This window comes from Rhinichthys klamathensis, unplaced genomic scaffold (genome assembly GCF_029890125.1).
Source record: "Rhinichthys klamathensis goyatoka isolate OS25496 unplaced genomic scaffold, OSU_Roscu_1.1 h1tg000191l_1, whole genome shotgun sequence".
Taxonomy (NCBI): domain Eukaryota; kingdom Metazoa; phylum Chordata; class Actinopteri; order Cypriniformes; family Leuciscidae; genus Rhinichthys; species Rhinichthys klamathensis.
Genome location: NW_026606717.1, coordinates 10,100,666 through 10,116,153, shown reverse-complemented (window position 1 = coordinate 10,116,153; position 15,488 = coordinate 10,100,666). Strand labels below are relative to the sequence as shown.

Below are 15,488 nucleotides of genomic sequence, written 5' to 3'. Positions count from 1 at the left end.
CTCTCGTAAGAGAACTGAATAATCAAATGTAAAAATAAAACACTGCTTAGTTTTCACTGTATTACTTAAATATATATACTGATTCTTATTAAAGCTACAAAAGTTATTCAGCCAAGAGCAGTGAGTGATTTTCTCTTTGTCTTTTGTTCATAACCCATTATTGCAAAGCGTTGCGATATGCATATTGCGATTTATACATTTACGATATTTCGATATATTGTGCAGCCCTAGTTATTACTGTGATGAGTTTTCACTGTGATGCTTTAAAACAGTCTGGTACCCTGAGTATAGCATAAATGTGTAAAGCCTAACACAATACATCTATTTTCCAAAACGCTTATCCTCTTTAGGGTTGCTGAAAAAAAATATACAGTGAGAAATTATTATTGTTTCAGTGACAAAAAACATCAAGATTTAAATGTCCAAAATTTGCGTAATGTAGGTGAACAAGTTGCCAGTGTGTTAGCTAAGTAGCATTTTATAATTTCAACTTACTCCTCCTCCCAAATTCATTGGGTTTATTTGTCTTCTTCGTCTTCTTCTTCTTCTTCTTTTTCTTCTTTTCCGCCTCAGAAGATGATGTGGAAGATGAGGAGGAGGACAATGAAGAGGATGTTGAGGAGGAGGAAGAGGTGGTAATCCTCCTCCTCTTTGTTGGTTTCTCTAAAATAAAATAAATGTACTTTAAGTGTCTCTGCTTTAACGTCTTTTAAACAAATTCTTTACATGTATTTAAAAAAAATCATACAACGACTTATACAAAAGCATATCAGAGGAAACTCGAATTATAATTATTTGAAAGCACGTCATGTTTAAAAACAACTTACTGTAGCTGTGAGGAGGGGCAGGTGCAGTTGGTGGAGCAGCTGAGTCCATCAAGTGATCCAGCTCTGTTCTTAGCTGATCCCTCTGGTCCACCAAGGCACTCTTCTCTTCCATCATTTTTTTTAAGAGAACAGAGGCAGTAGGAGCAATATTACTCCCCTCATCAGATACAACACCTGGTTGGGGGGAGAGTATCAGCTGGTTAAAACAGCTCCTGCTATTGACCAGCTTTGACTAGTCTCCATCTTAATCTGTTATTTTCCACTTGGAAACTCATTGTCTTTATAAAACTTTTGACCACAATTGGATGTTGGCTGCAAAATATTTAACAAAGCTGACTTGCAGAGTACACACACACACACACACATTTACCAAAGCTGACTTGCATAGCACACACACACACACACACACACCCGAACAACAACAACAACAACAACAATAATAATAACAATAAATGTTATCAGTGGCATTGCGTTACTGTTATAGTAATAAATCTAGCTTGCCCAGTTTACCTTCTGTGGAGTACTCTGGAATTTCTTGTGCACTGTCCCCCATGGTAAATCTACTGAAGAAAAAACTGAAACTGTTAAGTTAATCACTAACCTGACCAGTTAGCCTTATCTTACTGGAGTAAGCAACTTTAAAATTGCTCTCATGATAACTCTTAACCTAATTTAGGTAATTACATGTAACATACAACGGCTAATTAGCCTAGTCATTTAAATAATGTGGTACAACACAATATAATGAAAACTACTGCATTATCTGTAGTTGCTAATGTAACCTCTTTTAACAACATCCAATAGAAACTACTTTATAAAGAAATTCTATGGCTAATAAACATTTTACTCACCGATTGTCGTCAACAGGAAGGGCCTTACGAACTGTTTCTGCTGCAATGACATTGCACGAGTTACTTACTTGTCTATTTTACTTAAAAATAACGTTATTTCTTCAAAATATATTAGTATGACATACGTTTTTTTCATCCAGTTACATTAGAGCACAAAAAAAAAAAGAAAAGCGCAAGCAAAGCAAGTTCTGTGTAGAAAACGTCTTATCTGCTTTCAAGGCGTCGATGTCTGTCGACCGGAGTACGGGGATCACGGCCTCCCCACGTGCTCCTGGGATACTCGCTTTTATAAAATAATTTAGATCGTTTCCCTCTTCGTTGTTTTCCCAGACTGTTTCGCCCAAAATTCTTAAACCTACCCCACGAATCTGTGACTCACACAGCAACTCAATTATGCTTTTTGGCGTTTCCATAATCCGGTTCAAAACTGTTAAATAATGTCCAGTAGGGGGCACCCAATTTTACCTAAATGATTAAATACCTAAGTTTAAATCAACTTTTTTTGCACAAAACAAAAAACATTATTTTTATATATAATATATATATTCCTTCTTTTGTATTTGAATAATACAGTTTCAATTTGAGGAACTGTCTCAACTGTCTCAAAGTTAAAGCATAATGTGGTAACATCCAGTTAAATCTGAGTTTATTATCTGACCATAAGTGTTCAAAAGTAATTGCACTTTGACTAAAAGTCAAAGCAACTTACATACCTCGTGCCTATTTATTATTTCTATAAATTTAACAGTGTAAGACACTTTACTCATTTTGTATATGAATGCAATATTAACATACTTATAAACAAGTGCAGACATCACATTTCAAATGCCAGGATTCAAATTTCATGGTAAAGGTTTGCATGATGTATGAAATTAAAACTCATAATTTCTGTTTTTTACACATAGTAATGTCATTTGGCATTCTACAAATTTTAAGTAAAAGACAAAATGTTATAACCAAAAAATAAAATAAATAACACTAACCTAACATTTTAACTCGGGTTAGTAGAGTTTTATACAGTAGGCCTACATGTATAATGATTTTACAACCGAGAACCACACAAGGACGGGGAACTTCCTTCTGGTTATGACCAAAATCATGTTTCGTCTCATTTAAATCTATATACCTTTTTAATGTCATGAAGTAAGCGGCCAATGGGTCCATGTCTGTGATCCTTCCCAAGCCAATAGTTCCACTCAATGAGACAAAGATTTTGTTGTAGTGAATGTTCAGTGAGGTTTCCCCTGTATCTCTTTATATGAGCGCCATGCACGTTCCATGTGCTGGGTGTGGGCTCCCGATTGTGGATGGACGAAGAAGCGTCTGTGGTTCACCTGATAGTGAATGTAACCCTGCTGCTGCTGCAAGGTATTATATGCTCTCCAGCTATCACTGAGAATTTGACTCCCAGTTCTTACATACTTTTGTATGATGGGTAGCAGATGCCTTCTGGAACGGCTTTTGACCAACTTCAAAACTGGTCTTCGACGTGTGGCCCTCACCTCCAGCAATCCAAAGACCCATGAACGTTTTCGTCTCCAGGCTCTCCCAAATCGTCCACGGTTGTACTACAAATATTCAAATCAAAATGAAACAGACATGTTATTATTAAATTACTGGAAGAAAATTAATTTAAAATATATTTATCTTGCTTGTCAACATCTTTAGGCATTCAGTGTTGTACCTTTCTTTTGTGGCAGAATTTGCTTTCATCAATTACAACAAAAGATTGTCTACCAATTCTCATCTTTTTTTTCTTCTTAAGTCGTTGAATGGCAGTGACGCAGCAGTGGCGAAGAGTATCATACACTTTAGTGATTGATGCACTACTTCCACAAAACCCTTCCTCAATCATGTCCAGATGTCTTTTCCGGAGACCTTGAGCAAAACTGACAATTCAAAATAGTGTTAATCCACATGCGAGATACTCAAAATACTCACAAAATAAAACAATGCAACATTATGTATCCAGTGATTCTTGAATTAAAAATAATATTTAATTAATGTGTTATATGTCAGAAGGTTGTGAGAAAAACTGAGCTAAAAATATATAATTCTCTAAAGGTAAAAATATACCTATTGTTTCACATAAAAATGCTAAAATAATGCATTTAAGCTAATTTATTCAACAACAAAAAAACTGACTTGTGCATTATCTTGAGCCAGGTTGAAAGATCCATGTGTGAACCTTGAAAGACTGAACCCTTCTTTATGGATCTTGAAATGTCCCCGTGGCAGCTTCTTCGACATCTCCTGTGGAAATGATTAGACAAAAATGTAAAAATAATACAACAATAAAAAAACATGACATTTGATATTGCACAACATTTAGATAAACGTTACCAATGATACAAAGAGTTTGTATTGTTGTATGTTTAAATCATATTACACAAGTAACCAAAATATGTACACAGTTACTTACCAAATATAACCAAGTCTTGTAGAGGCTGATTTTGCCATTCTCATGTGATGCTTACAAGCAGGGCACTTCATCTTTGGAGCAAGTAGCCTTTTTTTCTGCAACCACTTAATCAGCTTTCTTCCCCCTTTCTCCATTTTGTGGACAAATTCTGCCATCAACATGCCCATGGCTATAGAAGACAAAATGCCTATTCATTTGTATAATCATCAAATATCATGTAGATCATTGCATAACTTTCAAATTTGCCGGTTTCAAAATTACACTAGGCAGTGGCGGCCTTAAGCATCTGGGGGCCCGTTTCAATAGCTAATATGGGCCCCTACCCACATAAAACATAAATATAATAGAGCAGAAAAACCAAGGATTCCTGTTGGTTTGCATCAATGGTAGGCTATACTATTTTATTACGTGCATTTTTCAGCTTCATGAATAGGCAGCTCAACATAGAAATAATCCAACCTTATTTGATTAAAACTATATACAATTATACAGCGTTGTATGTTGGAATAAGCCTCGCCCTTTCATGCAGAGTAACTTTTGATAGACTGAAGCTTTTCTTTTGTTGTCCGATATCTTTCGTTTTTCAGCAACACTGGCGTATGTTTCATTTCCTCTTAAAATAATTTTTCTGCTCAAAATAATATTTTAACCTAACGGCAAAAAAGGCAAAGGTATAAATACATAAACTACCGATATGAAACTTCAGATCGCTTAAGCCGTTCGCGGGGGTGGTGAACGTCACCATGGTAACCGCGAGTTCGTCCAATCAGAGACGTCAGTGTTTTGCAAATAACAAGATTCCGTAGCTTGTGGCTTTTATAGGAGCAGAAACTTTCATTTCACAACCTCGTAGGTCGTGGTCAATCTACCTTGAATGGTTAGACATTATGGCTGAAAATCAATATCCTACGGAGAAAATGAATGGGATTTTGCTGGTCTGTTGGGGCCCCCCTTGGAGGGCGGGGCCTGTTTCAATTGAAACGGGTGAAACATAGGTAAGGCCACACTAGGCTTTCTCATTATGAATCACACTTAACCATTTTAGAATGGGGAGTGTGACCAACAAAACAAAATTTTGCATGTTTACTTAAATTGATAATTATAAACTTTGCTTGTTCAAACAATCAATTTAGTTTAGTTGATAAATAATAGTACATGTATAATAATATAATCAAACAATATCAGCTAACATTAAATTCAAATCAACTTTAAGCAAACTCGATCGCTTACCTGAAAATGTGTCAATAACACAAACAACGGGAGAATGACTAACGTAACAGAAAATGAAGTGCAGTCCTGGGACTAAAATCCGAAAACGGAAAAGACACAAGCCTGTAATAGAAATCGACAGTAGGTATAAGTTACACAATTATAAAACTAATATAAAACCTTTAAACTGAGGCAAACAGGAAAACGCGACAGTGGACCTAATCGTTTTTCTGCAACAACAACAAAATAAATAAATTATGGGAGGGCCCTGAGACCGGCTGCCCTGATTAGTATCAATACAATACATGCCTGCCGAATTCATGCGCTTCATTTTAATATATCCTGCTCACTTTACGACTTAAAATAGTTTAGAAAATTCGAAAAATATTTGTTTCAGAATGCTGAACACATTTATAATTTATTATTAATTCAGTGCATATAGATGTCTATATTTGGATGACTTTTTTGGTTGGGCTCTGCCCCTGCCCATACTGTCGAGATGCGGCTGGATGCGATGATGTCTCGCCTGACTTTTATTAAAAATAAAAACATTAAAAATAAAAACTTAGGCGGTTTACCCGCACACATTTATGTGGATAAGAAGCAAAAAATCCATACCAAATTGTAGCTACTTGATGGTAGTGACTAGTGAATGTTTGCTCGATTCCCAGCTTTAGTGAGGCTTCGCGACTCTGAATCGGTGAATCTTTTATTTTTGAATCGTTTCACAGCAACTTCACACACGTGCGCGGAGCAGGACAGGATAGCAGTGGTTAAGACAGTAGGTAGTATTTTGATTACATTTATGATTTGGTTTGTTTGTGGCTTCTATCAATTTTTTATTTATTTTTTGTCAAAGATGAAACGCACCAAAAGAACGATTTTAAAACCAGCCAAATACAGGACGGTGGAGGAAAACGCCGATGTCGCGTGTGGGAGCAGCGAGACAAGCACCGCCACCTTTTCGAAAAAATATTCGACTGGGCTTCAGTGTAAGATGAGAACTTACCTTTCCCTTTATTGCTGTTTTGATAGTAATTAATTTAGCTACTAATGGTAACTCTAAGTTAACACCCGAGCTTTCTTCTTATTCGATTTTATGGCGGGTAGCACCACCATTAACGTGCATTAACACCCGAGCTTTGTGAACAGCTAACACGCCTATATGGCTAACACATATAAGCTTAGTTATTGCACAATTTCGTCTCCTTTCTGCTCTATAGTGACACCTACACGTGGGCTGTTTTTATTTTTACAAGTGGAAATAAAATTATGTATTCATGATACAATGCAAGCTTACTTTAGGGCTGGGCGATATATCGCATGATATTGTTATGCGCATCTTGTCAGTAAAGCCGGTTCCTTGATTAGTAGTAAATTGCCTTCACCTGCTTTCAGATGGAAGATATGATGCAGATATGAGTGTTAAATTAACACTCAAGAGTGTTAAAGTTAATGAGATAATTAAGTGATTAATTTAGTGATGATTAAGCATTAATGAAGACACCTGATGTTAACAAGCAGAATCACTGAAGGAGAAAATCACAAATTGTAAGCATAGACTGTAAAAAATATGGACAAAGCGTCTGTGACGTCACCCATAGACTCTCTGAAGAACGGTTTTGAATCCGTTTATGGGGGGTATGGGTGGCGCCATCTTGGAAAATCTTGGGAAATCCTAGCCCCGCCCATCGTCTGGCCAATCCATATATGGGTAAAAGGGCGGGCTTTGTGTGAGACTGAGCCCGGCCGGTGGACGCGCCTCTTCAGCCAAGCAGCCTCAGCTGCTGAAGTGTAGCCTACAACCCATCTGAATTTGCTGGTAAGTTGTAACGTGAAGGTCATGTAAGTCTCTTAAAGGCATTTTCAGACACCTTATAGTTATGTATCCTGCAAGGTACTATCTGGGTAAACTCATGTGACAAGTTAGTTCTACAAGTTGTGTTTGCAACTTCTAGGTAAAATAAGCTAACGTTAGCAGCTAACTGAAAAGCCGCGAAATTTAAAAATACTACTGTTATTGTGTCACGAAATGTAGTTTTAATAGTTTTTCAGTCGACAATGTAGTTGTTTAAAGCTCAAATCTGTGGTTTATTTATTAAGATAGCGCCTATTTAAAAATTTGATCTGACGTTTTCAGAGGTGATCACCGGACGCTGAGCGCTCCTGTACCCCGCCTGGAATAGGCTTACCTCGGCTAGTGCTCTTGACGGTTGCCGCTGTCTCGGTCTCTTGTCTAGTGGTTGAACATGAGATATAATTCGTCTTGTGTATATCTAACGGGCTATCTTTGGTCTCACAAAAAGAGACAGGGTTGTGACATTTTATTTTATATAAGTTAGCCTGACCATAGACTGTAAAAAATAAATACCCATTTCAAATAGCGCACTGTCGCTATTTTGCTCGAGTGGTCAGTGGCAGTCTAACTTTAATTAAAGAGCCGGCAGTATCTTGATATAACGTTACTTGGTCACCATTTCCAATTGTTTCATGTTAATATTCATTTTGTTTTTCTGCAGTTTTCGTTATGGACGCCATTCCCGTACGAGGGACGTATAATATATATATATATATATATATATACATGGGATGTTTTGTTATGGATTATGCAATGAGTAAAACTAAATAGCATTTTAGAGTGATGGTTTGCGCAATATGTATTTTTACTGTTAAAATCACAATCGTGACTACTGGTGATTTACAAGTGTTGTTAAGGCCTGTTCACACCGGGACGAATTTCGCGCGCGTTATTCGCCGACGTTTAACGCCTCGTGACTAAACAAAGGGCGCCAATGTGAGTGTTCACACCGACGCGTAAAACGCCACGCGTAAAAGCGTCATTTTAAAAAAAACGCCTCGGGTTCGTTTTTTTAGTTTGACGCGCCGCGTCAAAAACTTTCCGACCAATGAGACTGGCGCTTTTGCTCACGTGTCTGGTGCTTCTGAAGTTACAGTAAAACACAACTTGGGGGCGCTCAAACACAAAACGGTTACAAACGTAACGGCGAAGAAGATATACGCCACCGTCTATACTGCCGGAAGAAGAAGAAGATGCAAAGCAAAAGTTAGTCCGCATCCGCCGTTAAGCAGCCAAAGAAGAAGAAGAAGAAGATGCAAGGCAAGATGAATGTTGAGCTGCTGGTCTCGTTGGTTTCGGAGCATAAAGAGCTATATGATAAACGCGACAGCGACTACAAAAATATCGACAAAAGAGACCTGCTATGGAGTGGTATTGCAGATCAAATGAGCCTTGATGGTGAGTTTAATTTCACTTAATTGTCTTTCATGTACATATGCTTGTAACTTTTTCCCACAAATGTTTGACGATCGCCATTTGTGTGCTGTAGTGGAGGAGGTAAAACAGAAATGGAAAAGCCTGCGCGATACATATACAAGAAAAAAGCGCGAAGATGATTGCCGAAGTGGACAGGCTGCCAAAAACAAGAAGCCGTGGAAATTTATGAAGGTCATGGAGTTCCTCGCAACATCAACTGAATTTCGAAGGTATTATCATTAGTACATTACAATACATAGCTGTGTGAGCTATAGAGGGTTTTCACCAACGTCACGTTCCGGATGCGCGGCCATTATGGAGGCACTCGGATGTAAACAACAGCATGGATTGCACTGTTTATGTACTACTGAACACATTGTTACACTAAAAAAAACAAGACAATTTTTCAGCAGAAATAGTCTGCTAAATTTGCGAGTCCGTTGAGTTCAGTGGCATTGTTTATGTTCAGTGCCTCCAAAATGTCCGACTTCCGGATTGATGACGCGTCTTGAAAACCCTCTATACTATAATGCATTGACAATGACATTAAACATTAACATGATATCATTGCATGTTCCCTGTTCACCATGCGATCACAACTCTAGTTCAATATATTAGTTTGTGTTCTGTGTATAGCTAACCTCTGCTGAAATTGTGTTGCCAGACATATGGTACATTAAAATTAGCATGAATCGAAACTAAATTAGTAATTAAACATTGAGCTCTTGAGTATTTTGTCATGATGGCTATGAAGTGTGGCATGGGCCACAGTGTGAGTTATTGTTTCTGATGTAAACTGAATTTGTCTTTACAGTGTTCACAGCAATATTCCTCATGAAAATATGGATGAAGAGGTTGGCCAAGTGGTGGTCAGAAAAGAAGTGAGCGACAGTGAAGAAGCACCAGCAAGCACGTCTCCAGGATCATCATCCTCCGGCCCAACTGTGACAAGGTGTACTGAAAAAAAAAGAAAACGGCCAGAGACACCAGACTTCCTTGGCCGGTACCTCTTATCCAAAGAAGCCAGGGAAAGTGAGAAAGAGGAACGCAGAAGAGAGAAAGAGGAGCGCAGAGAGCAAAGAAGAGAGCAACAAAATGATGATAATTACTTGTTTGCTCTTGGCTTGATACCAGCACTAAGGAGATTGTCTCCAGTCGTACAGTCTTCGGTCAAATTAAAAATACATCAGCTGTTGCATGATGCTGAGTTTGGCCAGGCCTCTTCTGCTTTTTTCACTCAGCAGTCACCGGTGTCCTATCGTCAGGTCACCCCGCAGACCCCAACAAACTATGGCTGCTCTACAACTTGGCTACCCTAAAAGAAGTTTATTATATGCATTTTTGCATTTGCACTATTGTTATTGACTTCATTGCACTGCTGTTTTTTAATATAGAAATGTCATTGTATTTTATTAACATTCAAGAATTAGATGAATGTGTATGTGCACTACTGCAGTCATTGTGACTTATTTGCTCTACTGTTTTTTTTATATAGATATATATGCCTTTGTATTTTACTTACATTCAAGAAATGGTTGAATGTGTATGTGCACTATTGTTCACTTGCACTAGTCATTGTGACTTATTTGCACTAACTTTTCTGACTACCTTTTTTACTTTGATTATTGCAACTTGTAGTTCATTGAAAAAAATAAATGTTTATTTTTTTCAAAAGACATTGTGTGTACGTGACTTACTTGAAATTAATGTAACATATTTTGGGATTTAACATTTGTACATCTTGACCTTTTGTTAAAAATAGCTATGTGCCTAATTACAGAGTCACTGCATTTATAGGCACGTTATCAATCTACAGGAACATAACCATGTTGGGAAAGAAGATTTTAAAGAAAATGCTTATAAAAATGTTTATTACAGATACACATTTTCAAAATCACAACTTAAGTTTAGCTGTAAATAAGTGACCAAATACTTTACATTTTGCAAAAAGATTTTATAGTGTATTCAAGTTCACAGAAATTGACACACACAATAGCGGTTTTCACAGTGGGAAATGTAATCAACATGGCTCAAAATGTACAGTTTGATTTTATCTGTTCCCCAGACCATGGTTCACATGGTCATACTGCCAAGCAACCTCTCCTGCGGGCGAGTTGAAGTACTCCTTGTACAGTTCTCTGACATTCTGTGCCTCCACAGATGCCCGCTGCCCCCTACAATGTTCAAAGCCTTGTAGTGTTTGCTCACAGTCTTGGTCATCCTCTGCGGCATGATTCTGACCGTTTCCTTTCGGGCGCAAATAATTGCACAAAACACAAGCAGCTTTGACAACTTGGTCAACAACACTTGGTTGAACCTGCAAAGTTCTTCGGAAAACCCGGAAGCGTTGACTGAGTATGCCAAACACATTTTCAGAGATGCGCCGTGCCCGAGACAAACGATAATTGAAAATTCTCTTGTCTGTGGGGAGGCGGCGTCCAGGGTATGGCCGGAGGAGATATGGTTTCAGGGGAAAAGCTTCATCCGCCACAATGACATGGTTAACTTTTCCCAGCTCAGGAGCACCTGGAAGTTCATTTGTTGGGGGGACATTCAGTGTTCCATCTCTGAGTGCCTTTCCCAACACAGAATTAGCAAAGATGCCTCCATCACTGTTGCTGCCATAGCTCCCCACATCAACCACCAGGAAGCGGTAATCTGCATCAACTAAGGCCAGCAATACAACGGAGAACGTACCTTTATAATTAAAGTACAGAGAACCAGAGTTTGCAGGGGCCTGGATGTATACGTGTTTCCCATCCATGGCTCCCAAGCAGTTAGGGAAATTCCATCGTTCATGGAACCTCCTGGCTGTATTCCTCCACATCTCTTCAGTAGGCACTGGCAAATGTTCATCTCTGAGGCAATGCCACAATGCATCACAGGTTTCACTCACTATCGAAGCCACAGTTGACACACCAAGTCGAAAGCTGGACGCAATAGTGCGGTACGAGTCCCCAGTGCTCAGAAAACTGAAATAGGAATAGACAAATACTAGTTTTTAACAACGTTTCACTTAAGTTTTTACATTCATTGAAGTGAATAACAATGTAAACGAACTCACCGTAAACACACGGCCAAACGCTGTTCTGGATCGATCGGTTTACGGTAGTGTGTCTGTTCTTTTGTCAGCGAGGGAGCCAGTTGTTGAAGTAAATTTTCGAACTCACTGACGGACATTCTAAAATACCCCCGAAAACGCTCATGATACATTTTCAGCTCTTGTACCAGTCGATAAAACTCCCCATGTTCTTCTCTTCTCGTAGCTATGGGATGTATCCAATATCGGCGTCTTTTCCGGCGGCTTTCCTCATTCATCAGAATAATAAGTTCCTCATCACTGGAGCTTGAGCTGGAGCTACTGGTGCTTGAAATTTCCATGTTTTCTTTGTCTGATTTAGAAAAGCGCGTAAACATGCGCGTAAAAACTTGCTCTCTTCATCGGAGGTGAAAGCGAGTATCAGAAGCGTAAAAGTTGCGCAGCGCCACCTTGTGTACCGGGGTATTTCTGTTTTGCATTACGCGCCATCTAGTGTCAGGGAATGAATTTGCATGTTCACTCGGCTCATCGTCAGCGAAAATCGCTTGGGTGTGAACACAAAAAACGCGTTGAAAAACGCTGACGAATAACGCGCGCCGATATTCGTCCCGGTGTGTACGGGCCTTTAGATGGCACTATCGTGTTGTATTGCATAATTACATTGTAGGCTACACTGTATTGAAATGTTTACCTTTCTATTTTTGCAGTTCCCACTGTGTGGATCATGGGGGACAGCTATGTTCGCCGTGGAGAGGAGGTGGCAAGGAGGTCCCTGGGCTCTAACCTCTAACACTTTTCTAACAAATGATGATGATATTGAACCCATTGAAACTGTACATGTCACTTTTTTGTCTAGGACTGATGGACTGTTACACCCTTCCCTTTACTTATGCCAAACTAATGTCTGTTACGTCAACTTACTGTTGATGGCACTGAACTTGAAAATTAAAACACTTACAAATGTTTATGGAACTTTTTGATCAGCTGTGACTGACATTTAACTAAATAAAACTTTTATCAAACCAGTTTTGTCTATGCTGTCAAACATTTACAATTAAATTGCAGTAGGAACAAAAACAATCAGTAGGTTGAAGTGAAGACCAAGATGCGGAAGTAAATTTGCATTTTTATTTATGTCTTGAGCATTACAGGTAAATAACACAATGTTGTAAGCAAGTAAATAGTCAGTATTGTGAAATAGCACTGATCTTTATGGAGTTTACCCAGTCCCAGTTATTCTTTTAAATAACATTGCTGAGTGTCTGAATGGCACTGATCTGATGAAAAGTCTTTGAAATCAGAAGTTTCCACTGGTCAGCATGGCTTTTGTAGCCTGACTACGTCAGACTTCGTACTTCCGCTCAATTTCATTTCGCTTCTGTACTTAGTCTGAGACATCGACATGTCTCTCAGTTTTCCTCCGGCCTGAAAACAGACGGCCAATCAACGAACAGAGGGCGGGCTGAGAGCCGTGACGTAGACGCTAAGCGCCGAGTTTAAGGTTGGGGAAATCGAAAACGACCGCGGATATGGAGACACGGGATGCAATTCGCTCTGCTGTGGAGAATATTTCCCGGCATTTCCAAACTGAAGCCCGAACAAGAAGAGTGTTTGTTAAACATTTTGAATGGATGTGATGTCGTGGCCCTACTCCCAACAGGTTTTGGTAAAAATTTAAGCAAGGCGATAGTTGTGATTGTGTCCCCCTTGGTTGCACTCAGGATCAGGTTAAGGAGGCAGCAAAACTCGGTCAGCCATGTTCACTCCGGTATTTCGCTCGATGGTTTCGTTTTCGCATCATACATGTGTTTACAGTGGAAGTTCGATGCGGCTGAGCTGGCGAATAACACACGTCATAACCAAACGTTATGTGATTGGCTTAAGTTACGGGTAACCAATGATTTTATACTTCAGACAACCCCCCCCCCCCCCCCCCACACACAACCCCAACCCCCCGCGATAAAGAAAACACTTTTCAATGATGCCATGCCAGACTCTGTCTATGAAGCAAAGCGAAGTTAGCCTGACTACGTCAGACTTCGTACTTCCGCTCAATTTCATTGAAGCAAAGCGAAGTAGCAGAGTTTGGTATTACCAGGCTATGGCTTTTGCTCCATCTGTTAGAATTTCAAACTGTTCCACACCGTAGGCTGATCTGAAAACAGAAACACTGGTAAATATAATGCAAATGTTATGGCCTAGTTAAGTAGAAAGTTAACCATGTCTGTGCACAAAAAAATGACTAAAGACTAAAAAATAGGTGGTGATGACATGTCCCCACGGAATAATGTTTTTAAAAATAACCCCTGAAATGATGACTTTTGGTGAATATTGTATTCTATCATACACATTATAGCATATTATAATACAACGTATTAGGCCTATATATTTATAGAATAGCAAAGTTAGCCTAATCAATATACAAGACTAAACAACCACATAGAGGCTATCATGATCATTTTGCCAAAAAGTGCGTTCCGTATCAGTTCAATACGGAACAAGACTTTTATGTGTCAAATACGGGACGATTCCGTATTATACGTATCATGTGTCCAAATTGTAATCTTAACCGTTCTATTTCATCAGAAACGATCTTAAAACAGGGCTTTAAGTGTAAAATAACGAAATTGTCCTTTAGTTCAATGAACCAAAAAATGCACACTGCTTATCATCTACCCAAATAATGAATCAATGAAGGTGTTAACGTTATACAGCTAATTGTCAGCAGCATGACTATAAAAGTTACTGTATTATACGGAACGGTAACCCTAGTACCTCGGACGCTAACTTATCTGAGGCGATTTAATGCTAGCTAACTGTTACAGTGCCACTGGCCACAAACATTGATGCTAAATAATGCTAACTACATGAAATAGTAGTGGAAAGTCACTTACCGGAAAAAATGGAGCGAAGTCCTCCTCCTACAGTGTCGGTTAGTGCAGTTTATAGCAGAGCAACCCATTTTATGTAACTTACGATATTTCAATACAAATGTTCAAAAAGGATACAGAGGTGGTATGATGTATTGTGTTGTCTACTCGGTGCAGCCCGTTATCAGCTGTCAATCAAGCTGTCAATCAAAGTTAACCACGCCCTTATTTGGCATACATTTTATATCTAAATATGATCTAAACTAACGTGTTAGAAAAAAATTCACCCCCCTCACAGTTGTCAGGCACTCGGGACCTATCCAAAAATACAATAAAAGTCCATGGGACCAACATGTAAACATATGAATTTATGCTGTGAAAACGGATATTTGCTCCCTTTTGGGACCTCCCTCTAGCGGATTTTCGATGTATTGCAGTTTTTCGCACTTCCGGGTAGGCTTCTGTGGTGAGGGGGGCGTGGTTCTCGCGACGTCTGTAGTGGGAGATCAGTCAATGAGCTGTGCGGTGAGTAAGTAGGTCAAGTGCAGATGATGAACACCTGTGTCTGATTGCAGTGATTGGCGTGGGGAGACCGATAAAAGCCACACAGTGGGAGAATGCGGGGGAGAGAGAAAGGACTGGAACTCGTGCGAGAGCTGTGTAACTGGAGAAGCTGAGACCGGAACGACATAGAAGTGGAAAGAGTTTGTTTATTTTACTGTGCTGTAGTCACGCTACGGTGAATGCGCTGTGTGCGCTTCTTTTTGTTTGAACTATTCTGAGTAATAAAAACCGTACGAGTTCCAGTTTCGCCGACCCTGTCTTCTTCTTCCCACCACACTACTTTGAACCTCGTTACACTGGTGCCGAAAACCCGGGAAGAAGGAGACTGCCGCCGCCATGCAGAACCCGTCAGGATCGCCATTTGCGGAGATCATCCAGTCACTCGCGGCTCTTCAAAGGGAACAACATCAGGCACTGCTGAGCGTAAAGGA

At 39.3% G+C, this 15,488-nt stretch overlaps 2 protein-coding genes across 2 annotated transcripts; one reads left to right on the top strand and one right to left on the bottom strand.

Annotated features, from left to right (window-relative positions):
- The first annotated feature begins 8,601 nt into the window (after positions 1 to 8,601).
- LOC130095611 (uncharacterized) lies at positions 8,602 to 9,931 on the top strand. Its single transcript, XM_056262362.1, has 2 exons — positions 8,602 to 8,813; positions 9,398 to 9,931. Exons 1-2 carry the CDS (start codon positions 8,626 to 8,628, stop codon positions 9,900 to 9,902), a joined length of 693 nt encoding a protein of 230 aa, XP_056118337.1. The 5' UTR covers positions 8,602 to 8,625; the 3' UTR covers positions 9,903 to 9,931.
- Positions 9,932 to 10,524: 593 nt separating this feature from the next.
- Positions 10,525 to 11,969, bottom strand: LOC130095610 (uncharacterized). Its single transcript, XM_056262361.1, has 2 exons — positions 11,648 to 11,969; positions 10,525 to 11,555 (listed from the first exon to the last, which is right to left on the bottom strand). Exons 1-2 carry the CDS (start codon positions 11,962 to 11,964, stop codon positions 10,634 to 10,636), a joined length of 1,239 nt encoding a protein of 412 aa, XP_056118336.1. The 5' UTR covers positions 11,965 to 11,969; the 3' UTR covers positions 10,525 to 10,633.
- Positions 11,970 to 15,488: the final 3,519 nt, after the last annotated feature.

Bases quoted from the DNA above. Each gene is read 5' to 3' on its own strand.
- LOC130095611 (XM_056262362.1), top strand. From the start codon at position 8,626: ATGTTTGACGATCGCCATTTGTGTGCTGTAGTGGAGGAGGTAAAACAG. The intron at 8,814-9,397 runs GTATTATCATTA...TTGTCTTTACAG, and splicing joins ACATCAACTGAATTTCGAAG to TGTTCACAGCAATATTCCTC.
- LOC130095610 (XM_056262361.1), bottom strand. From the start codon at position 11,964: ATGGAAATTTCAAGCACCAGTAGCTCCAGCTCAAGCTCCAGTGATGAG. The intron at 11,556-11,647 runs GTGAGTTCGTTT...TTCCTATTTCAG, and splicing joins CGTTTGGCCGTGTGTTTACG to TTTTCTGAGCACTGGGGACT.